The sequence below is a fragment of the Panthera onca genome, chromosome A3 (assembly GCF_046562875.1).
Source record: "Panthera onca isolate mPanOnc1 chromosome A3, mPanOnc1 haplotype 2, whole genome shotgun sequence".
NCBI classification, from domain to species: domain Eukaryota; kingdom Metazoa; phylum Chordata; class Mammalia; order Carnivora; family Felidae; genus Panthera; species Panthera onca.
Window position 1 is genome coordinate 34,999,130 of NC_138341.1, and position 26,272 is coordinate 35,025,401.

The 26,272-nt window shown below is 45.8% G+C and overlaps 1 protein-coding gene across 9 annotated transcripts in view; it reads left to right on the forward strand.

Annotated features, from left to right (window-relative positions):
- MTA3 (metastasis associated 1 family member 3) overlaps window positions 1-26,272 on the forward strand; it is a 226,700-nt gene that overhangs the window by 19,713 nt on the left and 180,715 nt on the right. For 4 of the 9 annotated variants that reach the window (XR_009616011.3, XM_078444775.2, XM_060653604.3 and 1 more), the window contains exons 1-2: window positions 24,316-24,450; window positions 26,131-26,198. Coding sequence is in view for 4 of the 9 variants with exons in the window: in XM_078444775.2 (XP_078300901.1) it covers window positions 24,423-24,450; window positions 26,131-26,198 (96 nt within the window). In the remaining 5 variants the exon portion in view is untranslated. Of the gene's footprint in view, window positions 1-24,314; window positions 24,451-24,513; window positions 24,759-25,016; window positions 25,123-25,152; window positions 25,172-26,130; window positions 26,199-26,272 lie in introns of those variants that run through there. The other 5 variants (XM_078444774.2, XM_078444772.2, XM_078444771.2 and 2 more) reach the window with 5 other exon arrangements.

Below are 26,272 nucleotides of genomic sequence, written 5' to 3' on the forward strand. Positions count from 1 at the left end.
CTGCTCCAGGTCCTTGCCTGTCCTTAGGTGCCAAGAGCAATATGATGACCTCATATATCCATTGGGCAACTGAGAGCCAAGAGAGAAAGCCCTTCTGCACCTGACCTTACCCTGTGTCCCAGTTTTGATTTCCACTCTGAGGACTTGCCAGTTTCCCAAGTGATTAACATCAAGAATAACCTCACTCATCAGGTGATTCTGCCTCCCGAGCTTTCTGTTTCCTTTGCTAGATCTTAACTCTTGGCATTTGGGTAGCAATGGTGTGAGACCGCCAGTGTGAAGGATCAGCCATATAACTGAAAAGCACCAGAGGAACTTCCCTTTTAGACATCAGGTCGTCCAGGTGAGGCACGGAATGGAGATGGGGCTGGTCCATGACTATATGGACCAAGAGGCAAAGAAGATCTAAAAGATCCAAGAACACTGCAAAAAAAAAAAAAAAAAAAAAGCATCAGGGCACCTGGGTGGCTCAGTCAGTTAGGTGCCCGACTTTGGTTCAGGTCATGATCTCACAGTTTGTGAGTTAGGGCCCTGCCTCAGGCTCTGTGCTGACAGCTCAGAGCCTGGAGCCTGCTTCAGATTCTGTCTCCCTCTCTCTCTCTGCCCCTCCCCCACTCACTCTCTGTGTATGTCTCTCTCTCTCTCTCTCTCAAAACTAAACATTTAAAAAAAAATTTTTTTTTTCATGCATCAATCCAAAAGAGCCAGGCAGAGAGGCAAAAACCTCACCATGAGATTATAAACAGAGGCAAATTACAACCACGTGGAACTATTGAACACTTGAATGTAGCCAGCCCAAATCGAGATGCATTCTAAGTGTAAAATGTACACTGGATTTCAAAGACTTGGAACAAAAAAAGACATTAAATGTCTTTTTTTTTTTTTTTTTTTTTTTTTTTTTTAAGTAAACTCTATACCCAATGTAGAGCTCGAGCTCATAAGCTGGAGCTCAAGAGTCACATACTCGGGGCAGCTGGGTGGCTCAGTTGGTTAAGCACCTGACTCTTGATTTAGGCTCAGGGCATGATCTCTCAGTTCATGAGATCCAGCCCTGCATCAGGCCTCACCCCGAGCCTGCTTAGGACTCTGTCTCTCCCCCTCTCTCTCTGCCCCTCCCCTGCTGGCGTATGCTCTCTCTCAAAATAAATAAACGTTAAAAGAAAGAGTCACATAGTCTACTGGCTAAATCAGCAAGGCATCCCAAATGTAAAACATTTTGTTAATAATTTTTCTATTGATTACATATGATCCAATACAGTTTATAATGATTCTGTTTATACTGATTACCTTGATTATGTTGAAAGTGATAGTATTTTGCATATTCTGGCTTGAGTAAGCTGTGTTATTAAAATAAACTTTACCAGGCATGCCTGGGTGGCTTAGTTGGTTAGGTGCCTGACTTTGGCTCAGGCTGTGATCTTTCAGCGCAGAGCCTCCTTGGGAATCTCTCTCTTTCCCACTTTCCGCCCCTCCCCCACTCAAGCTCTTTTTCTCTCTTTCTCTTTCAAAACAAATAAATAAACTTTACCTATCTCTTTTTACTTTTTCTTAACGTTTATTTATTTTTGAGAGGGAGAGATTGTGAGCGGGGAAGGGGAAGAGAGAGGGGCAGACAGAGGATCCGAAGCAGGGTCTGCACTGTCAGCACAGAGCCTGATGCGGGGCTCAAACTCACAAACCGTGAGATCATGACCTGAGCCAAAGTCGGATGCTTAACCAACTAAGCCACCCAAGTGCCCCTCTTTTTACTTTTTTTTTTAATGTTTTTTAAAACGTTTACTTATTTTTGAGAGAGAGAGATAGCATGAGCAGCAGAGGGGCAGAGAGAGAGGGGGAGACACAGAATCCAAAACAGGCTCCAGGCTCTGAGCTGTCAACACAGAGCCCGATGCAAGGCTCGAACCCAGGAACTGCGAGATCATGACCTGAGCTGAAGTCGGACGCTTAACCAACTGAGCCACCAGGGCGCCCCTACTTTTTTTTAATGTGGCTACTAGAAATTTTTAAATTGCATATATGGCTTATGGATATGGATAGTGGCGGTCTAGATTCTAGGCCCTCGAGAGAGGGTGAGGAAACAAAGAAGCAGGGACCATTCCAGATGGAACCTGAAGTCTTATGCTCAATGGGGAGGCAACGTTTAGACTAACACCCTTTCAGCCTTTCTCTCAGAAGTAGCTCAGGTGGAATCTCTCTACCTAGTTTGCTTGGTGGAAGGCCCTGACAATTTTGTGAAGATTCTGCAGGTGGGGGGCAGATTCCCATGGGACAGTACCCTTACTCACAGTGAGCCAGGAACTGGCCCCATCACTGACTCCTCCAATATACTCCAGTGCCCACTCTAGCTTACTTGATGGATGATTCAGTTCAGTTGCTTGTAATAGACAAAACCCCACATAACGGTTGTATAAATTAGACAGGACTTTATTTCTCTCTTAAAGAAAAAAATTTTTGTTAAGTTTATTTAAGTAATCTCTACACCCAACATGAGGCTCAAACTCACAATCCCTAGATCAAGAGTCACATGCTCTTCTGACTGAGTCAGCCAGGCACCGAGGAAAAAAAAAATTTTGAGAGATAAAAACTTCTGTCTTGTTTTGCTACTTTTTGGGGGGGACTTAGTCTGTTATATGCAACAGAACCTAATGAGAAGCATTGCATGGATTTCTAACAGCTATCTTGGACCGTGAGGCAATAAGCTAGATGGGGCAGCAAGATAGAAGGAACTGAGGTCCTGGGGCACCTAGGTGGCTCAGTCAGTTAAGTGGCCACCTCTTGGTTTCGGCTCAGATCATGATCTCACTGTTCGTGGGTTTGAGCCCTGCATCAGACTCTGCACTGCACTGGCAGCTCGGAGCCTTCTTAGGATTCTCTCTCTCTCCCGCTCTGTGCCCCTTCTGTCTCTCAAAATAAATAAATAAACATTTAATGTTTATTTATTTTTGAGACAGAGAGAGACAGAGCATGAACGGGGGAGGGGCAGAGAGAGAGGGAGACACAGAATCTGAAACAGGCTCCAGGCTCTGAGCAGTCAGCACAGAGCCCGACGTGGGGCTCGAACTCACGGACCGCGAGATCATGACCTGAGCTGAAGTCAGATGCTTAACCCACCGAGCCAGCCAGGCACGCCAATAAATAAACATTTAAAAAAAAAAAAAGAAAAAAGGCATTCAGGTCCTGAATAACAAGGGAGCTATCCTTGGTTGATTGTCTCATGGTTCAAGAGGTCTATTAGAATTCAAGTTCCAGGCAGAAGAAAGGTGAAAAGGGAGGGACTAAGATCTTTTCTTTCTTTTTAGGGAGATTCCCCCAAAGTACCCTATAATGCTTCTACCTGCATTTCATTGGTCAGACTTGGTCACATAGTACACCAACTTCAAGAGAGACTGGGAAATGCCTTTTTTCAAAAAAAATTTTTAATGTTTATTTTTGAGAGAGAGAGAGAAAGAGAGCAAGGGAGGGAGGGCAGAGAGAGGGAGACAAAGAATCTGAAGCAGGCTCTAGGCTCTGAGGTGTCAGCCCAGAGCCCAACGTACGGGTCGAACTCACAAACTGAGAGATCCATGACCTGAGCCGGAGTCCGACACTTAACTGACTGAGCTACCCAGGCGCCCCAAGAAATGCCTTTGAGAAAGATGAGTTACTGCCTCGAGTAAAATCATTGTTGTGTCACTAAGAAGAGGAAAATGAATACTGGAGTAACACATTTGTACCTGTTGATGATCTGCATCATTCTGAAAGGATTCACAGAATTGTCCTGCAGCTTTCAGCATGACCATGTAGATAAAAGATAGGGTATAGAGCATTGACCCTCCAAAGATCTCCCCTTCTGCCTCACGAAGATGGAGAGGGCATACAGCCAATCAAGTCTATGCACACAGAGGCAGGCTGTAGACCATCTCTACGGCAATCCTGCCTCATTGGCAAATTGGGTGATTAGGATAGTGGTTCCCTCATACCTCACGTTTGAGCATGGCACAGGTATACCGATCAGTGGCTTTGTTGGGCTCAGCTGGGAATTTGTCAACCAAATCAGCCTCCGAGCCTCACATCTACCACTAGAAAGGAGCTGCGCCTTCCTTACTCTCTGGCTGGAAATTTCAAAATGCCAGAGAAGGACTCTGGATGGTCCAGCGTGCATCACACGTCCTGCCCTGTCCACTCACAGGGGTTGAGTGGGGTGAAGGAAATAAAAGGGCCCAGCTGTACACAGACAAAATAATGCCCGTTACAGCCAATAGTGGGCGTTAGCCTCGTAGAACTTTCGTTAAAATGAGAAGTGAGAATGATGTGAGTAGAACAAGTATTTCCCCTTTATTGTGAATCACCCCCCCCATTTGATATTTGCCTTTTAGTTTTAGCCATTCAACAAACACTGCAAAGCACCCATTTTGTACTACACTCCTGTACCCTGCAGTATCCTTTTCTCAAAGTAACAGTTGATTGGTTTATAGCTTTCACCAAATCCGTTTCAGTCCTAAGGATATACTTCAGCCTCTTGACAGGATTTAGGTATTCTCCAAGTCTTCTCCGTAATACCTATTCTAACCACTTCTCCCGTTGAGGCCCCTACCTAGATGGCTACTGTCGATTGCTCCGTGGTTGTAAATAACAGCAGCCCGCTCAGATCAGCTTAGGCAAAAATGAAGACAGAAGCTATGAGTCCAAAAAAAACCAAGGGCCTTGGGAGGGAAATCTGGAAATGGAGGGCTGTGAGGAGCCAAGGCAGCCATTTTCTCCATTTTTTTTTTTTTTTTTTTTTAGCATATTTTCCCTGTCTCTATCTCTCTCTTTTAGGGGTTACATTGATGTTCCCTGCTTTATTCTGCTTTCTCTGCCGATGAACTTCCTCTGTGCTCACAGAAAAGATAGCTGACCTCCCCCTGCCAAAATTCCAAAAGGTATGTACTCCTAGATCAAGTACAGAGACTCCCGAGAGTACTTGTCATACTCTCACATTCTTGAGTAACTGACTCCCCCCGAGTCAGGGGTCTTTCCCTTGTTCCCCTGTCAATGACAGACATGACCCTGATCCCCCGCTCTGTGCAGGGGGTTGGGAGCGTGGGTGAGTTCTCAGAAAATGTAGGTCGGGGCATCTGGGTGGCTCAGTCAGTTACGCGTCTGACTCTTGATTTCAGCTCAGGTCATGATCTCTCGGTCACGAGTTCAAGCCCAGCGTTGAAATTGAGCTCTGCGCTCAGCCGGGAGCCTGCTTGGGATTCTTTCTCTCCCTCTCTACCCATCCCGTGCCACGTGCTCTCTCTCTTGCTCAAAAATAAATAAACATTAAAAATTTTTATGTTTATTTTTGAGATAGTGAGAAAGAGTGCGGGGGAGGGGGGAGGGGCAGAGAGACAGAGACAGACAGAACCCAAAACAGGCTCCAGGCTCTGAGCTGTCAGCCCAGAGCCCAATGCGGGGCTCGAACCCATGAACCTTGAGATCATGACCTGAGCCGAAGTCGGCACTCAACCGACTGAGCCACCCAGGCACCCCAAAATTAAATAAACACAAGAAAAAAAAGAAAATATAGGTCATGGGCTTATGTTGTTACAATTTTCCTGAGAGCTTTTTTTTTTATTAAAAAAAAATTTTTTTTAACATTTTATTTATTTTTGAGAGAGAGAGAGAGAGAGAGAGACAGAGCATGAAAGGGGGAGGGCCAGAGAGAGAGGGAGACACAGAATCTGAAACAGGCTCCAGGCTCTGAGCTGTCAGCACAGAGCCTGACGCGGGGCTCGAACTCACGGACCGCGAGATCATGACCTGAGCCGAAGTCGGCCGCTTAACCGACTGAGCCACCCAAGCGCCCCTTTCCTGAGAGCTTTCTGTTACAGATCCTCAAATGTGAAGAGGATGGTACAGAACACCAAAGACCACCTGGTCCATTTCTTGCCTGGCTCCTTGGCAATGGCTGGTAGTTGACAACCAACAGTATCTGACCTTGAACATTCCATCCTTTGATTAACACAATGGTTTGTTCCGGTCTCACAGAATAGAGGCCTCTATTACCCCAGGTCCATGTGATAACAGCTGTGGAAAACAGTCTGGTCATGTGACCATCAAGATTTTTAATCCCAGAAGAGTTATCCTCAAGTGAATTCTCAAGTGGATTAACTAATGTCACTTGATTTATGGATTTGTGACATTGTAACAAGAGACACATATGAAAAAGTGCTAGATTCTTAGTTCATTCTACAATTTTCCCCTCAGCGATCCTCTCCACTTCTGTGGTTTTAACTGTCACCTGTATAGAAAAGACTCATAAATCTTTATCATAGCTCTGCTTTACATTCAGCTCTAGATATATTTCCAACCAAGCTGGATATTGCTATAAATAGTCCAAATTTATCATGACCAAATCAAAACTATCTTCCCCTACAAATCCATGTTTACCACATAACCAAACAAACACTTGATGGCATTTCCCTCTACTGCCAAGCTTCCCTGTATCCTCTCCTTCTGTCTCCTATCTCCACTCCCACAACTGCCTTCTTTGGTGAAGCACTTTTCTGGACTGTTGCAATGGCCTCCACCCTAACCTTACTTGTTCTCTGCCCTCCAGTTCATTTTCCACAGTAGAATCAGACTATATCTCATTAAAAACATAAATCCACTGTCACTCTCTGCATAGAAACTCCCTGATCACCTACAGGGTAAAACCCAAAGTTTCTTAACCATCAAGACTCCAAATTTTCTAGTTTTTCTTGTCCAGCTTCATCTGCCATTACGCACCAGGCATTACAACCTTATCCCCTCCTTCCGCCACCTTAATGTCAATTTCTCACTCTTCGCCATGCAAGTGTTTGCCGACCTAGAGGCCAGAATGTACATTCCAGCGCCATGAACGGAAATGTAATGTGCAGTAATGGAGCTATGCGGCCCAGTGCCAAGGGAACACAGAGGAACACCCATCAGCCTATGTGCTTGGGGAAGAGGTGCTTCTAGCTGCCAGTAGGAGTTGCCAGGTAGAGTCAAAGGGGTGAGAATCAGCTAATACAAAGGCTAGGAGATGAAGGAACACAGGGGTAGCTCAGGCGGTGTTTAGCTTCTCAGTGTGGGGTAGCAAGCAAGTACAGTCAGGGGAGGGAGGTCAGGGATGGTGGTTCGAGCTCAGCCAAACTGTGGGGGGAGCAGTGGAGCATGTTAGGGGAGTGGCTCGAGAGATTTGCAGGACAAAGAGATCCCTCTGGAGGATAGAAAGAACCTAAGAAAATGCAAGGCTTTGTTAGTAATTCAGGAGAGAAATGCTCTGGGGGAACTACCCGGGCAATGAAGGTCATGCTTCTGGGATGGAGGGAAGGGCTGGAGTTTCCCAGAGAGACTCGAGGTGTTGGGAGTTAATAATGGGGAGGTGGGGACGTGTGCACACAGGGAGGGATGTCAAGGAGGAATCCGATTTCCTACGTGGAAAATTAGAACAGAATGCCTAACTCATTAGAGAAAACGTGCAAAGCTTTGTGTCTGGTGCATGGCAGGTTTTTGAGAGGGTTTAAAGTTTACAACCCATTTTCAATAGACTGCATTAGGATCGTCAGAAGTTTTGGATACAAGAGCAAATAGCTTATGGATGTGAAAATCGAAGCCCGGAGGTTTCAGCCCCCCAAGTCAGTGAGGGGTGGAGTTGAGATTCCAGACCAGGACTTCTGACCTGAGACCCCTGTTTTTACAGTCTCACGGCAGTTGGGAAGACTTCCAACCCAAAATTCTATTTATTGAAATTCTTTTAAGCAGAGTATCCTGAATCTGCCTCCCAAGAAAAATTCCAAGAAATGAAGGGTTCAGGATCACGCTAATCACAATGATAATGGTACTACTTACATGAAGCTTCCCTGAGCCATTCCTGAAAAGGTGATTGGCGGATTCCAGAATTTTTCTGCAAATAACCTGATGGGGGGAGGGAGGGAGATAGGGAGGACCTTATAGTTTTAAGAAAAGACCATTAAGTCCAGCTAATAGCAATGACAATGGAGACGCCTGGTGATTGCCGGCACTTAAATCGTAAATGGAAAACAGGAGGGCACCTTGGATGTCTCCATTGTTACATGCTAATGAAGTGACTCCACTCAAACAAAGGCAGCCAGGAGATTAGTGGAGGGTGTGGCCTGGTCCCACACTGGGTGAGAAGTCTGTGTGGGATGCTGGCAGTCCCGGGCCCTGAATTAGGATGTCTTCCTCTCTCCTACTTGGCTTTGTGAAACCTGAAGCAAGACCCTGCACTTCCCTGGACCTCTATGGGTTTTTGTAGCAAAATGTGTATAATCAAGTCTAGGGGTGGCCACTGCCTGCAGTCTAACCTGGCAACCAGATTTTGATCATCTTTTTTCCAAAAAGAGATGTTATAGGTCTAGGGTGGGGTCTGGGAGTCTAGTAAAAAAAAGAAAACCAACGAGAAAACAAATTGCCCCGAGGTCCTGATGATCAGCCAGGTTTGGAGCCCTTTGAAACGGTGGAGGGACAGGCCCAAACAACTGTGGTGTTACAATAGTTCGGTGAGGGGTTTGTGCCCTGGAGAGGAGTTTTTGTATAAACTGAGAGTTTAGTCCAGTGGAGCAGGAGGGAGGGAAGGCCAGGTTCTGAGAATGTAGATGTGGGAGGTCAAGGCTGAGTCAAGTCCGTGCCCTGCTCAAGGTGCTGGTGGGTCGGGTATGTGAAGAAGGCATGGGACAGGAGATTGGGAAGGGAAAATCGGGGACAGGTTTTTAAATTAATTAACATATTTATTTTTAAAGACTTTTTTTTTTCAAAAAAGATTTAATTTGGTGGGCACCTGGTGGCTCAGGTGGTTGTGCGTCCGACTTCAGCTCAGGGGTGTGTGAGTTTGAGCCCCACGTGGGCTTGCTGCTGTCAGCACAAAGCCCACTTTAGATCTTCTGTTCCCCCCTTCTCTGCCCCTCTTCTGCTCACGCTGTCTCTCTCGAAAAGAAATAAAACATTTTTAAAAAATAAAAAAGACCTAATTTTTAAGTAATCTCTACACCCAGTGTGGGACTTGAACTCACAGACTCAAGATCAAGAGTCATGTGCTCTACTGGCTGAGCCGGCGAGGCACCCCAGGGACAGATTTTATGATTGATTGATTGATTGATTGATTGATTTAATTTATTTTTATTTATTTATTTATTTATTTATTTTCAATATATGAAATTTGTTGTCAAATTGGTTTCCATACAACACCCACTGCTCATCCCAAAAGGTGCCCTCCTCAATACCCACCACTCACACTCCACTCCCTCCCCCCCCCCATCAACCCTCAGTTTGTTCTCAGTTTTTAAGAGTCTCTTATGCTTTGGCTCTCTCCCACTCTAACCTCTTTTTTTTTTTTTCCTTCCCCTCCCCCATAGGTTTCTGCCAGGTTTCTCAGGATCCACATAAGAGTGAAAACATATGGTATCTGTCCCTCACTGTATGGCTTATTTCACTTAGCATAACACTCTCCAGTTCCATCCACGTGGCTACAAAGGGCCATATTTCATTCTTTCTCATTGCCACATAGTACTCCATTGTGTATATAAACCACAATTTCTTTATCCATTCATCAGTTGATGGACATTTAGGCTGTTTCCATAATTTGGCTATTGTTGAGAGTGCTGCTATAAACATTGGGGTACAAGTGCCCCTATGCATCAGTACTGTATCCCTTCGGTAAATTCCTAGCAGTGCTATTGCTGGGTCATAGGGTAGGTCTATTTTTAATTTTCTGAGGAACCTCCACACTGCTTTCCAGAGTGGCTGCACCAATTTGCATTCCCACCAACAGTGCAAGAGGGTTCCCGTTTCTCCACATCCTCACCAGTATCTATAGTCTCCTGATTTGTTCATTTTGGCCACTCCGACTGGCGTGAGGTGATATCTGAGTGTGGTTTTGATTTGTATTTCCCTGATGAGGAGCGACGTTGAGCATCTTTTCATGTGCTTTTTGGCCATCCGGATGTCTTCTTTAGAGAAGTGTCTATTCATGTTTTCTGCCCATTTCTTCACTGGGTTATTTGTTTTTCCGGTGTGGAGTTTGGTGAGCTCTTTATAGATTTTGGATACTAGCCCTTTCCCAGGGACAGATTTTAAAAGACTAGTCTTGAAATTGTGCTAAGGAATCTAAGTTACAGAAATACTGAAGATTACTTTTTTTATGCACACAATACCTTGTTAACATAGTGGATGGGAAGGACTTTCTCCAATACAGCTTCAAGTTCGGTTCACTCATTAAATCAGTAAGTATTTCTAGATTATCTTCTGCCTGCCGGGTGCTATTTTGGGCCTTGAGGAGATATCTGTGGATAAAACGGACAGAGAAACATACCTATCCTCAAAGGGATGACATTTTTAGCAGAAGGAACAGATAATAAGTGAAATATGTGGTATGTCAGATAACAATAAAGCAGGAGGAAGCAATATGGAGTGCTGGGGAGTTGGGTAGAAGTTACAATTTTAAATAGTATGGCTGAGAAGGTGGTAATAAGAAAGTAGTGTTTGAGTTAAGATGTTAGCAGGTGAGGGAGGGAGTTTGGGGGCTAAGCAGAATTACAAAGGCCCTGAGACTGGTGAGTGTCTGGTATAGCCAGGGAATAACCAGGAGACCAGTGTGGCTGAGCTCCAGGGAGCTGATAGGCAAAAGACCATAGTAGAGAAGAAAGGATAGAGGTATAAATCAGAGGGGTAGAATCTTGTAGCCATTGTAGGGATTCAGTTATTCCTTACTTCTCTCTCTTGGGTAATTAATGAATAATTCAGAATGCAAGTGAATCTAAGTCAATCCACAAGTTAAGAACAGAATATGAAGAAGGCGGTCTTAAAACCATCTCTTACTTGGACTACTGAAAAAGCTTTCTGTGGGACGCCTGGCTGGCTCAGTAGAGCATGGGACTCTTGTTCTTGGGTTTGTGAGTTCAGCCCCACATTGGGTGTACAGATTAAAGATAAAACCCTGGGGCACCTGGGTGGCTCAGTCCGTTTGGCATCTGACTCTTGATTTTGGCTCAGGGCATGATGTGGGCTCGGGTCATGATCTCACAGTCATGAAATCAAGCCCGGTATTGGGCTCTGCACCGGGTGTGGAGCTTGCTTGGGATTCTCTCTCCCTCTCTCTCTGCCCTTCCCTCCCCTCAAAATAAAATACAATAAAATCTTTTTTTAAAAAGCTTTCTGCAAAAACTGGACTATTAAAAATGCTTTCTGTAACTGGGCTTAGGCAGGCCAGGTCCAGAGATCCAGAGGGGCCCCCCACAGGACCAGCCAAAAGGGTCTTTGGTTTAGCACAGGATAGAAATCAAACCTGAGCCAGGAAGAAGTAAAAGCAAAGTTTATTGAAGAGGGTGAGTAATAGAGCATAGCAGACAGAGTATCTGAGAGACTCCAAAAGGAAAGGAGAGGAGAGGAGAGGGAGTCTCATCGTCACTTGGGGTTAAGGGGTTTATATTGGAAAGGGGTCCACGGTATGTGTTCCTTCAGGAATCCAGGGCAGAGTCCAATCAAAAATGGCTGTCAAACGAATAATTGGTGTTATTTCATAAATTACCAAAGGTAGGGGGTATTGATGCCAGTGTCGACTGGGGTTTGTTCGAAGCTAATGTCCTGGAACGTGTTGGGGATCCAGTTCTTTTTAGATGTTGTCAGGTATTTGGGGGCCTAGGATGAAACTCAGAGAATGATCAACTTTCTTGTCTCCCCCTTGGAGCAGGAACATAGCTTCTTTGGTTTATTCAGATGCAAGGTGAAATATAGAACGTGAGTAAATGGGGGCTAGCAGAAAAGCAACAGAGACAGAGCCTTTCTAAAGATGGAGTCCCTTCAGCTTCCCTATCTTCCTTGCATTAATCTTGCCCTTCTCGGATTTGTCCTCCTTGCTGCTCTGGAGAGTTATTTCTAAGATGCTTGTCACATCCTTGCTTAAGACCTTTCAGAGGCTCCCTGCGGTCTCCACACAAAAGTTTCATCTCAGCCTGGAGTCCACAGGCATTTGTGATCTGATATCTTCTTAGCTATATTACTTAAGTTTTGTGTTTTGTTTCGTTTGTTTTTTGTTGTTGTTGTTGTTGTTGTTTTTTTGTTTTTTTGGTTTTTTTTGGTTTATATAAGCTAACAAAGTTAGTTTAAGGGAAAAATTTCCAAAAAAGCATTCTATTTTTTTATAATTTGATTAAAAAATAATACTTTTGCATTGAAACAGCATTGGAAAGGTGAACTAACATGTTATCATCGGTTATATCTGGGTGGTGAGATCACAAGTATTGTTTTTTTAAATCCCTTCCTATATTTTTCTGGTTTTCTACATTGAATATATACTACTTTCATAATCAGAAAAAAAAAATCATCCAAAATACAATTCCATGGTTTCTTTCTTTCCCCAGAATTTGCTTTCACATTGAATATTTCAAGTCAGGTCCAGAAGTCCAGAGAATCCTTTCTATTTTGACTTTGTGCCTTAACCCCTTGTTGGGTGTGGTCAGCTTTCTTTTTTTTTTAATTTTTTTTTTAATGTTTATTTATTTCTGAGACAGAGAGCATGAGTCAGGGAGGAGCAGAGAGAGAGGGAGACACAGAATCAGAAGCAGGCTCCAGGCTCTGATCTGTCAGCACAGAACCCGACACGGGGCTCGAACCTACAGATCGCAAGATCATGACCTGAGCCGGACAGCAGGACTGTGTCATGAACTCAGGGGTGGAATAAGGCTATATCTCAGAGAGGAACAGACATCTGGGATGCACTAGAAGGGTGGGGAGGCTTTCTGTCTTTCCCCTCTGCCTCAGTGTCTTCCCCCACCTCTGTGCCAAGCAGGTGATTGGCACCTGAAGGAGTGCAAGGGAAAGGGGTGCAGTCCTAACACCCGAGAGAAGTGATAATTTCTGGACTGATAAACTTGACTTCAGAAAGTTCTACTCTATCATTTTGTGTCTATGTCATTGTTTTTTTTATTTTCTCTTAATTAAAAAATGTTTCTGATGGGGCGCCTGGATGGCTCAGTTGGTTAAGCATCCGACTCTTGATTTCTGCTCAGGTCATGATCCTATGGTTGGTGAGTACGAGCCCCACATTCAGACTCTGTGCTGAGTGTGGAGCCTTCTTGAGATTCTCTCTCTCTCTCTCTCTCTCTCTCTCTCTCTCTCTCTCTTTCTGCCTCTTCCCTCACTTGTGCTCTCTCTCTCTCTCAAAATAAATAAATAAACTTTAAAGAAAAAGTAAGTCTTCTGGGGAGCCTGGCTGTTTCATGGGGTGATGATACTTTAGCCCACGCTCAATTGTCAGTTCTGCAGGTCTAGAAACTTAATATATTTATGCTTAACTCACAGGAGACTGTGGCATAAATCAAAATGCCAGTTTATTAAATTTTAGCCACTACTATACTTCTTACTTAAACACAGACATAATCATGTTAGCTCCCCAGTGCCTATAGGCACCATATGATCAAGTCAAGCTCTTTAGCGATCTGGCCTTGAACCAACTTTGCAGTTGGTTCTTATATGCCATGTGTGTACTTTCTTTAAATTTTTTTTTTAACGTTTTTATTTATTATTGAAAGACAGAGTGTGAACAGGGGAGGGGCAGAGAGACAGGGAGACACAGAATTGGAAGCAGGCTCCAGGCTCTGAGCTGTCAGCACAGATCATGACCTAAGCCAAAGTCGAACGCTTAACCCGCTGAGCCACCCAGGCGCCCCTCATTGTGTGTACTTTCTATATGCTGCTTCCTTTGACTGGAATGTCCTTTCTGACTCTTTACCAGGCAAAATCCTCATTTTAATTGAAGGTCCATTACCTTCTCTCTCTATTTTTTTAATGTTTATTTATTTTTGACTGGGGGGGGGTAGGGGAGGAGACAGAGCACTAGTGGGGGAGGGGCAGAGAGAGAGAGCGGGAGACAGAATCCAAAACAGGCTCCAGGCTACGAGAGCTGTCAGCACAGAGCCCGACACGGGGCTCAAACCTATGAACCGCTAGATCATAACCTGAGCTGAAGTCGGATGCTTACCAGACTGAGCCACCCAGGTACCCCAAATATTACCTTCTCTTAAAGCCTTCTCTGGAAGCCCTACCCCTACAGCAGACCATATTAATTGCTCCCAATTCTGGGCTAACGTGGCCCTTATCTTATTAGATTATACCTCACCATATATTCATGACTACCTCTTCTATTGGGCAGTGAACTCCTTGAGGACCAGAACACTATTTTAACCATCAAGGTAACTCAGAGTACAGCATATTGGCTAAGCACAAGACTCTCAATAAACGTTGAATTGAATTGAACTTACTCATTTGTATTTTCTGCAATTATTTCCCTTTCTTTCCTAAGTTCTTACAAAAGTTAATTTTGAAAATGCCAACCTGTCTCAGCTGTAATAAGAGGACAGGCGAAGGGAGCATGTTCATGCTGGGACTGAGAAAATCACATCCCTGGGGGCCAGGGATGGTGACTCGTGTGGAAATACAAGTGATGGACCCCACAGGGAGGGAAAAAACACAGCGGGAAGAACCAAACCAAATGACAAGGGCTTCTTCCCACCAGGAAATTTCCTTTTCAAATCTCATCTTTGCTCAAATCTAGAGGTTTCTGGATGTTGTGAATGGAGGGCCCAGACCTCATGTGGGCTGTCTGTGCACAGTCTCCAGTATGTTAGTGTGCAAATGGATGGAGGTTGGCTTCCTGACTGGGACCTGTCTCTGGTGAGATGAGAAGAATTAAGAGAAGGGGCGCCTGGGTGGCTCAGTCGGTGAAGTGTCCGACTTCAGCTCAGGTCATGATCTCCTAGTCTGTGAGTTCGAGCCCCATGTCGGGCTCTGTGCTAACAGCTCAGAGCCTGGAGCCTGCTTCGGATTCTGTGTCTCCCTCTCTCTCTCTGCCCCCCCCCCCAACTCATGCTCTGTCTCTCTCTCTCTCTCTCAAGAATAAATAAACATTAAAAGAAATTTTTTAAAAGAAGAAGAATTAAGAGAAGAGTGTTGGTCCATGATTGCCTGACACCCTACCACCCTCCTTCGGACTAATCAAAAGATAAATGTGATAATGTGGGCAAATGCAATGGAACAGATCTTGGGAGACAAGGAAATGGAAGTCTCTGGAGAAAGAAGCAGCAGCTGGAGGCATGAACTCAGTCTGACTTTTGTCCTGGTGTTTCCTAACCTCATTCCCACAGTGTCTCAAACCATTCCCCGATTCCTTCATCTCTCCTCCCCTACTCTGACTCCCAAGTCCCCTGCAAACCCTTGAGATCTGCCCCAGAGAGGGAACAGGGAGCTGACTGTGGAGGACCAGAGGCCTCCAGTCTTCCCTGATGATCAGCATGGTGTTTACTAAGTCCCCAGCCTTGAAGTCATTTGTGGCGCTCTCTGCCTTACTGAAGAAAAATGAATTTTGCCTCAATTCCTGATTCCTGTTTAAATATTTAGTTTAATCAGCCCAGGCCCAAGTGCCTTTTCCATTTCCCCTGGTGCCTGGGAGCCATGCTGACACCAGCATCATAAATAATGCATCTGATCCCAGGAACATGCCACTGGCTGGGAGTCATGCCATCCCTCAAGTCTCAGGGCCTGCCCTCTGCTGCAGTCGCTTTGGGAGAAGCTGGACCAGAACAGAGAAGTCCGTCTTGAGCCTAAAGGCTTCTCCTCGAAGCTACTCCTGGATGGAGTCATTGTGCTTCCCCATCGCAGGGCAGATCTGAGAGGCCATGAGGGGGTGCAGGGGTCTCACTGGTGGGGAGAGTGAGAGAAGCAGGAAGAGGAAGGAACACCGATGCCACAGAGTGTTTGGACTCCACCTTCAAGGTTGCTTCAACCTGTTGGAGAGACGTCAGGGCCACTTAGAACAGGTCCAACCTAAATCCTGTGTGAATATAGAGCAGAGAATCAGGATACCAAATAAAAGGAGGCAGTTGAGTTCAAGGGCAGAGGTATTAAGGAGACTCCATGAAATACTGGAACCTTCCATCCTCCTTTCACCTCCAGAATTCTGGCTTGTAACATGGGTTCTGCCTTCTATTCCAAGAACACAGTCTAAATTTCACCCCATGATACCAGGAGCCTGGGGGGAAAGTTAGGACTTCAGGAGATGCACACTTTTTCTCCTCGTACAGAAAGGAACCAATGATGGGATTTGGCTGGACAAGTCCTGGGTGTCCTTTGGCAAAACCTCAAAAAGATTAAACTGCCTCCAGGTGCCCTCTTTTTGGAGCTAACCCCTCAGTGCTCTGATCTATGCAATTAGATGGGGAGCACTGTGTTAGTTGCCATTAATGATATGGTCCTGGCTTTGGCTTTGTAAAAGAAGCTCCTTGGGACAGCTCTGTAATACTTGTGCTTTTTTCCTCCAAAACTTCGCAGAGATAAAAGGAAACATAAACAACGATCTATTTATCCAGGAGTTCAAAGTATAGCTTTGAGCCCTTCCACATAGTCTGTGCTTTCTGAAATCAAGAGTGCAAATAAACTTCCCTCAGTCTCTTTTATTTTTTTTTTTTTAATATATTTTTTCCCCCTCAGTCTCTTTCAGAAAGGGCAGCTGCTATAAACCACAGATAAACATAAAAGGAGCTGATGAAAAGAGCAAACTCCAGTCTTCATCCCTCAGTCTGGGGAGTTCAGAAGCCCTACTCTCTGTCCTTGGAGTCATCCACTCTGTAGAATCTCTAGGGCCAAACTCTACTAATCCATTTTGAGCTGCCTAGGTATCTGGAGAGTCAGGAGCCACCAAAGGAAAGATGGTAACAGAGGAGTTGGTCTCTGATGACCAGCACCTTGTCAAATCCAGGGGTCGATGATCTGTTGCTCTGATTTGTCACAGCTGAGCCCCTCCCTTATTCACTTGGTTTCTGGGACCCGTACTCCTCTGGCTTTTCTCCCGCCTACCTCACTGCTCCCTCAGTCCTCCTCTGTGCCTCTCCTCTTCTGATCACTACATGAGTATGTCTCAGTCTTGACTGTATTTCAGAATAACCTGAGAATTTTTTTTTTCTTTTAGCTGAAAATCAGGGTCCACTCTGCACTAATTAAATCGGGATCTCTGGGGGGTGGGACCGGTAATGATAAGTAGTTCCTCTGGTGCAGCTGGGGTACAGAACCTGCTAGCAAAATGCTGGCTTGCCCCAGGGTGTAGGCTTCTGCCTGCCTCCCCCATCTACACTCTCTCTCAGCTGAACTGACCAGTCCCCAGCCTCATTGACTGCCTAAACAGATTTGCATTTTTAGCCTGTGTCTCTGTGCTGAGCTCCAGAGCCCACATCTGCTTGTCTGTTTAACACCTCTGAACAGATATCTATAAGCATTTGGCAGTACTAACATCTATGATTTTGTCCTCTCATCTCCTACATCCAATCCTTCAGCAAGAACTGTTGGCTCTGCCTTAAAAATGTATCTCCCACAAAAAAACAAAACAAAACAAAACAAAAAAAAACAACTCCTTGGGCCATGACAGCTACAATTCTATTCCAAACGTTTGTCACCTTCTTCCTCCTTGAACTATGTTAGCCTTCTAACTAGTCTCCCTGTTTCCATTCCCCACAGTCTATCCTCTGCACTGCAGCTCAAGTGATCTTTTTGATTTGTTTTTTTTTTAACTTTCAAAAGGCTTTATTTCAGACCATGTTATCACGCCCAGCATCACTTACAACCAAGAAACATTTTTTAAGATAAAAAAAATGCAGTAAGTGGCCTATACCTATGGGATTCACTGATCTTACCACGAAGACACAGTTCATCTGAAAGAATAGGTAAATGGCAATGAAAAGCTATAACAGGGGCGCCTGGGGGGCTCAGTCACTTGAGCATCCGACTTTGGCTCAGGTCATGATCTCACGGGTTGTGGGTTCGAGTCCCATGCCGGGCTTTTTGCTGACAGCTCAGAGCCTGGAGCCTGCTTTGGATTCTGTGTCTCCCTCTCTCTCTGCCCCTCCCCTGCTTGTGCTCTTACTCTCTCTCAAAAACGAATAAAGAAACATTTTTTTAAAAAAGCTATTATAGTACTGGGGTAAGAGGGAACAACAGCCTACATGATTAAGTGTCGTCCTATATAATTTGGTACAAAATTTTTGCCATCTTTGGTTTGAATAGGACTTAGATGAAGTGGTATTGGATTCCTTTCTTTCTGCGTCCTTCTTTTCTTCTGCATCCCTTTGTCTCTGCATATAGTGTTCAGTGTTTTCTGGATGAATCTATATTTACTTAAAATTGAGTTGTGGATAGCATCTGTATTAGTTTTCTAGATCTGCTGTACAAATTACCACAAACTGGGTTTCTTCAAACAACAGAAACATATTTTCACCACAGTTCTGGTAGCCAGAACCCAGGAATCAACATGTCAGCGGGGTTGATTCCTTCTTTAAAAAAAAAAAAAAAAGTTTATTTTGTTTTGAGAGCAAGAGAGAGAGACAGAGAGAATGAGCAGAGGAGGGGCAGAGAGAGGGAGGGCGAGAGAATCCCAAGCAGGCTCCTTGCTGTCTGTGCAGAACCCAATGCAGGGCTTGAACTCAAAAACCATGAGATCATGACCTGAGTAGAAGTCAAGAGTCAAAATCAAGAGTCGGACACTTAACTGACTGAGCCACCCAGACACCCTGGGTTGATTCCTTCTGAGGGCTCTGAGGGAGAATTCATTCCATACTTCTTCTCCAATATCTGGTGGTTGCTGGCAGGCTTTGGTATTCCTTGGCTTACGATTGAGTAACTCCAGTCGCTGCCTCCACCTTCACATGGACTTCTCCTCTTCACTTTGTGTCTCCCACCTCCCATAAGAACACTTGTGATTGGATTTAGGGCCCATTCTAATCCAGGATGATTTCATCTCCAGATCCTTAACTTAATTTCATCTGAAAATACCCTTTATCTAAATAAGATCCCATTCACAAGCCATATCTTTTGGGAGACTACCATTCAACCCACACCATAGGATCTTAGAGGCAAGAAGGTAAGGTAGAGAGTAGTCAGGTTTGCTTTTTCAGACTGGATCCCTTCCCTTCTCCTCTTCTTTCTGGCTTTCCTCCTTCCTTCTCCTCAACCCTGGCTGCTTTTCCAGAGCTGGGAGCGGAACTCTCTATCTCAGTCTGAGAATTTTGCTCACTGACCCTTGTGAGATGGTCAGCCCTGGGCATTCCCCTACATCTTCACTGTCTGTCTTGGTCAGCGACTTGTGTGGCTGTCTGCCCATGCCCTGCCTGTTTGCACATTTGGACCTGGACTCTGATCTCCTGAACCCGGACCTGCTAAACCTGTTTTTTTCCCAAGCTGAAGGACTCAGGGAACCTGCTTCTTCCCCTGGGGCCAGGGTTTGGTTTACTCCTTAGACAAGACAGGCAGGCTCTGTGTAGATGGTGACACAGAAGAGGCTATTTTCACTGCAGATCTCTCTTTTAAGCTCTAGGCCTATTTGTCCACCTCTTTCCTAAAGACGAAGCATCTACCTGGATGTTTCCAAAAGGAAAACAACACAATTTGCTTAACATTAAACCTGTCAACTATCCCTCCTCCCCCAAATTGCCTACCCTACAGTATTTTTTTTAATTAATTAATTAATTTTTAACAGTTTATTTATTTAGGGGCGCCTGGGTGGCTCAGTCAGTTGAGCATCTGACTTTGGCTCGGGTCATGATCTCATGGTTCATGAGTTGGAACCCCACATCCGGCTTGCTGCTGTCAGCACAGAGCCCACTTCCGATCCTTTGTCTGTCTGTCTGTCTCTCTCTGCCCCTCCCCCACTCGTGCCCTCCCTCTTTCTCTCTCTCTCTCTTAAAAATAAACCTTTTAAAAAAGTTTAAAGTTCATTTATTTTTCAGTAATCTCTATACCCAATGCAAGGCTTGAACTCACGACCCTGAGATCAAGAGTTGCATGCTCTTCCTACTGAGTCAGCCAGGTGCCCCCCTACTCTAGCGTTTTAAACCCACTGCATCATACCTCTTCCCACCCAGTTACTCATACTCTACCTCTCCAAAGTCATCAGATCCCATAACCCCTACCTCCTGAATCTTTCTCAAATCCCTCTACTTTTCTCCCATCCCCCTGCCTCTACCCTAGGTCAAGCCATCATCCCTTCTCACCAACCTACCAATCTCATCATGTTTCCTCACCAACCTACCAACTGATCTCCTGCCTAGACCCTTCCATCTTGTCTAATCCTCTTTACTGCAGCCTGTGTCATTCCTATAAACACTCCCTGTTAAATCCCTTAGACATTCCCATTGCCCCTTATAATTCGTTTTCCTGACTCCACACCCTGTACTGCCCAGCCATCTCCCTGTCCAAATTTATAGCATTTTGCCAGCTAAAAAAGGGAAGCTTTAAGATCAATTAGTTCAACCTTCCAGGGGCTCATGCTTGTCCCCATTGTGATTTCTGGTCCCTTTTCTGCTACCTGGAAGCAATGCTGTCTCTAGAGTAGGAACCTCCTGTGGATGCAACCCAATGGCTGAGCCAGATCCCCTTGGAGGGCATGAGAAAACCATGGACTCCTAAAATGCACATTTCCAAAAACCAAGACCTTCTGAGATTAGCCCTGAGCTTCATGTTTTCAGCACAGGGATGGATGGAAGGCGATGCTCCTTGACTCTAGAAGCTACAAAACTCCTGACTCTCATTTCCTTTCCCTCGGGGGCTCCCTGCTTTGATTCTTGCTGTTATATGCTTAGCTTTCTCCTAGGATACAGCACATGTGCCTTTAAAGCCTAGGATCTCCTTAGAATAGCTGAGACAGGCTGGCCTTTTTCCAAAAGAATTTTACTAAATAACAAAACAAGTTAGTGAAAGAAAAGAAAAAAAGACAGAGAGAGAAACAAATCATAGAAAACACAAACAATAAGATATAATCCTTTATCCAAAACCTGGCATCTAATTTCAGATTAATTAGATTCTAGACACCCCCCTCCTACCCAAGTTCCTTTCCTGAATTCAATATCACGAAGCTTCTAGTCTCTGGCCAGCTCTGTAGAACCTGTATGAAAACTCTATCCTCAGATTGAGACAAAAATCAACTCTGTCTCATTTACTTCTTCCTTCCCTCCTTTCTTATGAAAGGGGCACAGGGGCCGAGGGAGAGAAAAAGAGAAAAAGAGAATCTTAAGCAGGCTCCGTATTCAGCTTGGAGCCTGTCCTGAGGCTTGATCCCACGACCCTGGGATCATGACCTGAGTTGAAATCAAGAGTCGGACATGCAACTGACTGAGTCACCCAGGTGTCCCCATTTACTGCTTTCTTGAGCATCCATTTCTCTTCAGCTAAGTGGTGGGATGCTAGAAACTGACACAGGAACACAATGGGCCTTTAGACAATTTCTTACCATGATTCTCTCTCTTTTTTTTTCAATGTTTATTTATTTATTTATTTTGAGAGAGAGAGAGAGAGGAGAGAGAGAGAGAGAGAGAGAGAGAGAGAGAGAGAGAGAATCTCAAGCAGGCTCCCTGCTCACCATGAGATCATGACCTGAACCAAAATCAAGAGTCAGATGCTTACTATCTGAGCCACCTAGCACCCCCCCGACCACCCCCCCCCCCCCCCCCCCCCCCCCCCCCCGCTTACAATGATTCTTTAATCACAATAGCCATGCCAGGAAATTTTTCCCACGGAAGGTTGGATTTGCCAGGGGATTTCTGGCAAGGTCTGAGAGACACCTCTTCCTTAGTGGTGAGGGTGGCTGGCATAGAGAGAAAGGACCTAATATATAGGTAACTCTTAACATGTGCCAAACACTTTATGTATTGTTTTAAGCACAAGACTTTGCTATAAGTATCAATCCCTAATCGTATTTTGAAGAACTTGAGGCTCGGTGAGGATAAGTATCTTGCTCAAGGTCTTACAGCTAAATAGCCAAACTAGGAGTGAAGTTTGGGCTGGTTGATGACAAGTTTGTGGTGATCTGAACCACACAGCCTCCGGAGGTAGAGGTACCTTTGCTTCCTTTGAAGGTAAAGGCTTTTCCACCCTTTCTCTGCTTTGAGGGTTTCTTTTAATCTCCAAACATTTGCGAAACTCCATTATGGCAGTACCTCTTTGATATTAGGAGGCATGTAAGTTTCATAGACAAAATCCTCGCATTCAAATCAGTACCTAGTTCTCTAACTATACTGAGCCCATCATTGGTATTTATGCTTTCAGATATGGAGCATGTACTATGTAGAAGACACCGGCCCAGGAGCTGGAGGTGGAAGAGGTTGAACATACAAAATCTAGAGGAAGGAAAAGGCCCTGGGTTCTGGCACCATCGTACTTCCTGCTCCTCCCCCCAAGTCTCTGAAACCTTTCAATGGGGGACTTCTGGATAAGACTGTTCCTAAGGACAGGAGGTGGGTATGGATGGAGGAAGTTTTCTTGGCACCTTTTGCCCATTAAGTATGGTTAGTACAGTCACCACAAATACTTGCTAAGGTGCACAAAGTTGGGGAAATGAGAGAGCAGTACGGAACTAACAGAAATACAGAAATATTTTGAAGGGGGGAAAAGTGCTCATTTATTTAAAAATGATGGAATGGTCAAAGGCTTTAAAGCTTGTGATCTGTTCCTTCGTAGTTTATGGTTTTCAGGTGGCCTTTTCACTTGGAAAAAGGCTTCTGGTTTAGAGAATTGTAGGCCAGAGGAAAGGGCTGAATTATAATCTCAATACTGCTACCAGTTTACGGGATGACTCCAGGTGAATTATTCAACCTATTTATGTGTCAGCACAGAAATGGAGACAGTGATGTCAGATATGTCACAATATGTTTTCCGTGGGATGTCCAGTAAAAGGATTATGATAAACGACAACTATTCAGTGTGCATAACAGAACACTTCTGCTTTTTTCTCTGGGTCAGAAGAGCTGACACAGGCTCACATTGTACCCATGGTATAAAACCCTTGGGAATCTGAAACATTATGGAGTTAATAAAAAGCAACAGACACCTGTTATTTACATAGTGCTCTCTGCTGAAAGATTTATAAAGCATTTTCATATATCATCACAACTGATCCTCAACTCACCTGTGAAATGGAATTAATGTTCCCATTTTATATCTGAAGAAACTTGGGTCACACATAATCAAGGTGATTCAGGCAAAGGTGTTTTTTTTTATTTTTTACTTTGCCTCAGCTATGTAGGAAATTATTTTTTTCACCTTAGTAATTTGTGATAACGGACCATCACAAATGCCATCACCATACAAACAAAACACAATCTTTTCTTAGGACACTTCCCATCCCTGCACAGATCCCACACCCAGAGTCACCAACATGTAGCTGTAAATCACCAGAAACTCCAAACAGCCCAGGAAGGGGAGGGATCATCTTTATGCTGATTATATGACAATGCCTGGGAGCAGTTTGGAATGGATTGGCTTTTTAAAGAAAGTTGTTTGCGTTCATTTGGGGGGATTGCCCCAGCTAAGATTCAACTCTATTTGTTTTTTGTTAGTTTCCTGTGAGGGAATTAAGGCTGAGAACACAGGGATTGCCTAGAGAATTAGCATGGGAAAATAATAATGATTTAAAAGCTTTAGACACATAACTAGTTAACAGTGCATCAGTGGCAAGGTGACTAAAACTATCTCCTCCTTTGTGGTTGGTGGTGAAAGGTAGGGTCCTGTTCCCCTATGGGCAAAAAGAACCCCCCCACTCCCTTCTCTAAGGGCCTCTTTTCCTGGCAGGGCAGCGCAGTGTGTAGGGCCTGTCTAGAGGTGAGGCCTCCACGTGGGGGGGGGGGGGGGAGTGGGTTCTATTCAACTCGGTTTTGGGGTGAACGCTGATAGACCTACCAATGCAGTTGGGGTAAACTTGGGAGGGCGTCAGTTTTTTCTACACTTGTCCCCAGCTGGGGCTTTCCCTGAGGATGCTGGAAGCACCTGGAGTCCTCCTGGCCCCAAGGTGTGCATGACCCAGGACCACTGCATTAATGTCACCACGAGAAAGGTGCTCTGCGGCGTGCACTTAGTTGTACCCAAGTGTTTGCCCTGAGGCTGGCGCCCACGTGCTAGAGGTCTCGCATACAGGGGTCTCCCAGGGACAGAGCAGGGAGGAAGACCTGTCTGGAGGTGGCCAGGTGACAGGGTACACTGGCTGAGGCGGTACCGGCTCGGGAGAGCCTGAGCCCCTGCCCCCGCCCCAATCCTCTAACAGCCCCAGGTCCGCCTTTGCGAGTACAGGCCTCTGCTTCGGCCACGACCCTTGCCCTAGGGTACTCCACTTCCAGCAAGGGCCCCCAAGCTACCGCCCGCCCCAAGTCCTTGCTGGCCCCGCAGCGACCTCCCCCGGCCCGGCCCACTCGGCCTTGCAAGCCCGTCGCTGGGGGCGGTAACCTGCCCCCACCCCGTGGCGTCCCCTCCCCTTCACTTCCCCCTCCCCTCGGTCCCTCCCTCCCCTCCCCCCCGTGGCGAGGCGGCGGCGGCGGCGGCGGCGGCCGAGGCTGAGGCGGCGGCGGCGGCGGCTGCGGCGGCGGCGGCGGGCGGGGCTCGGCTCGGGCTCCGCGGGCGGGCGGGCGGACATGGCGGCCAACATGTACCGGGTCGGAGGTAGGAAAGCTCGGCCCGACCCGGCCCGTCTGGGGGCGGGCTCGGGAGTGGGGGATCGGGGCGAGTTCACCCTAACCGCTGGGAGCCGCGGGCGACCCGGCCGAGGGCGCAGGGGGCGGGGGGCGCCGGGGCCCGCCGAAGGGGCCGGGGTTTCCCACCCCCGCCACCCGCCCCTCCCTCGACTGTGGCCGGCTGGGGGCCGGCGCCCACCCTGCCCCTCGCTCCCACCCCCGCTCAGTTTTCTAGGGCCAGGCCTGTACTTGGGGGTGTGAATCCTCAGACGCCCCCCTCCAGGACACCCGCATTGGGTATGGGCCGTCGAACCCCCTGATAGGATGGTCTTTCCCCGCGTGGCTTCCAGGCTGTGGGGGTTGGAGAGGATGGGGGGACATCCCCCCCTCCTCTACTCCTTCTCCCCTTTAGTGGGAGTGTGGGGTGGGGGTGGGGGCGATGGGGGTTCAGCCAGGGGCACAGCCAGGGGCCTGTTTGTGGGGACGGGGCCCTGCACCTCTCCTTCCTCACCCCCCCCCCCCCCGTTTCTTGCCCAGCCCCCCCAAGATGGGACACAGTGGGGCCAGGGCACCGCAGCCAGAGGTGGGGAGTTGAGCTCTGCCTGGACGTTTGCTCTGGTGTCTGCCTCCTTCCCAGCCTTCTGCAGGAGAGAGAAATAAGGTCAAACAAACTTTCTCCCTACTCACGACGCCCTCCTCCCTCTTTCTTGGTAAAATAATAATTCAGATAAGTGGCGTGTTTGTGTGTGAGACTCGCTCTTCTCTGCTCATTAGTGAGCTCCTGATGGATGGTGGTGGGAATGGCCTGGCCAAATGAGGCCACTTTGCAGAAGAGCGACGGGAAAGAGCCACTGAGATAGACAATAACAACGCAGCCCAACCTTTCAAATAAACACACAGTGGGAAGTTTCCAGTGAGCCTATTAGATGAGAGGAAAAGCCACACTTGAAAATTTTTATCCTTTTTATTGAAAGCCGGTTGTGATTTCTTTACAACACAACCCTGCATGGATCTGGATTAAATATGGTAAAGAGTTTTTTAAAAGCCTGATATCATCTCTAGAGAGCTCTGTCAGAAAGTGAACCCCCCTTTCATGTCCGTACACCCCTCTGCCCCCCCATCATCTCAGACCTGTGGAAAAGTTTGTCAGTGTGCTTCCTCTTACCTGCTCAGCTCACTTGATTGGTTTTTGTTTTGTTTCGCTTTGTTTTTTTTTAGTGATTGAAATGTATTTTGGGCTGCTAAGCTTTTCAAGATGCTCTAAATTTGTCTTAGGTCAATAGTTTTATGTGAGAAGCATACTCCAGGGTAAATTGGATTGAGGGAAAAGATGTGGGAGCAGTTACAGCATAAAAGACATGTTTAGTCAGCTCTGACTACTTAATGATAAGAGGGGTCTGTTTGTTTATTATTTAGTGATGGGTGGTGTGAAAGTTTAGGAGAACTTGATAAAACGTTAATTGAAATGAAAATATTAGGAAAATGAGGGTCTGTGAATAGTAGGCTTATGAGAAAATATATTAAACTTGTATTACTAAATTTGCTTTTATCAGGGAACGAAGTCTGCACTTCATTTTGAAAGTGAATTTGCCTAATATAGAAAGTCATAGATTGACAAATGTGAACTTTCTGTTGAAAAGATTAAGCTCTTTACTTCCTTTAATTACAGATTATGTCTACTTTGAGAATTCCTCCAGTAACCCGTACCTAATCAGAAGGATAGAAGAACTCAACAAGGTATACACTGAGCTTTCTTGATTCTAATATTAAAAAATAATTGTTTTCCATTGAAGGGTAATTAGGTAAAGGGC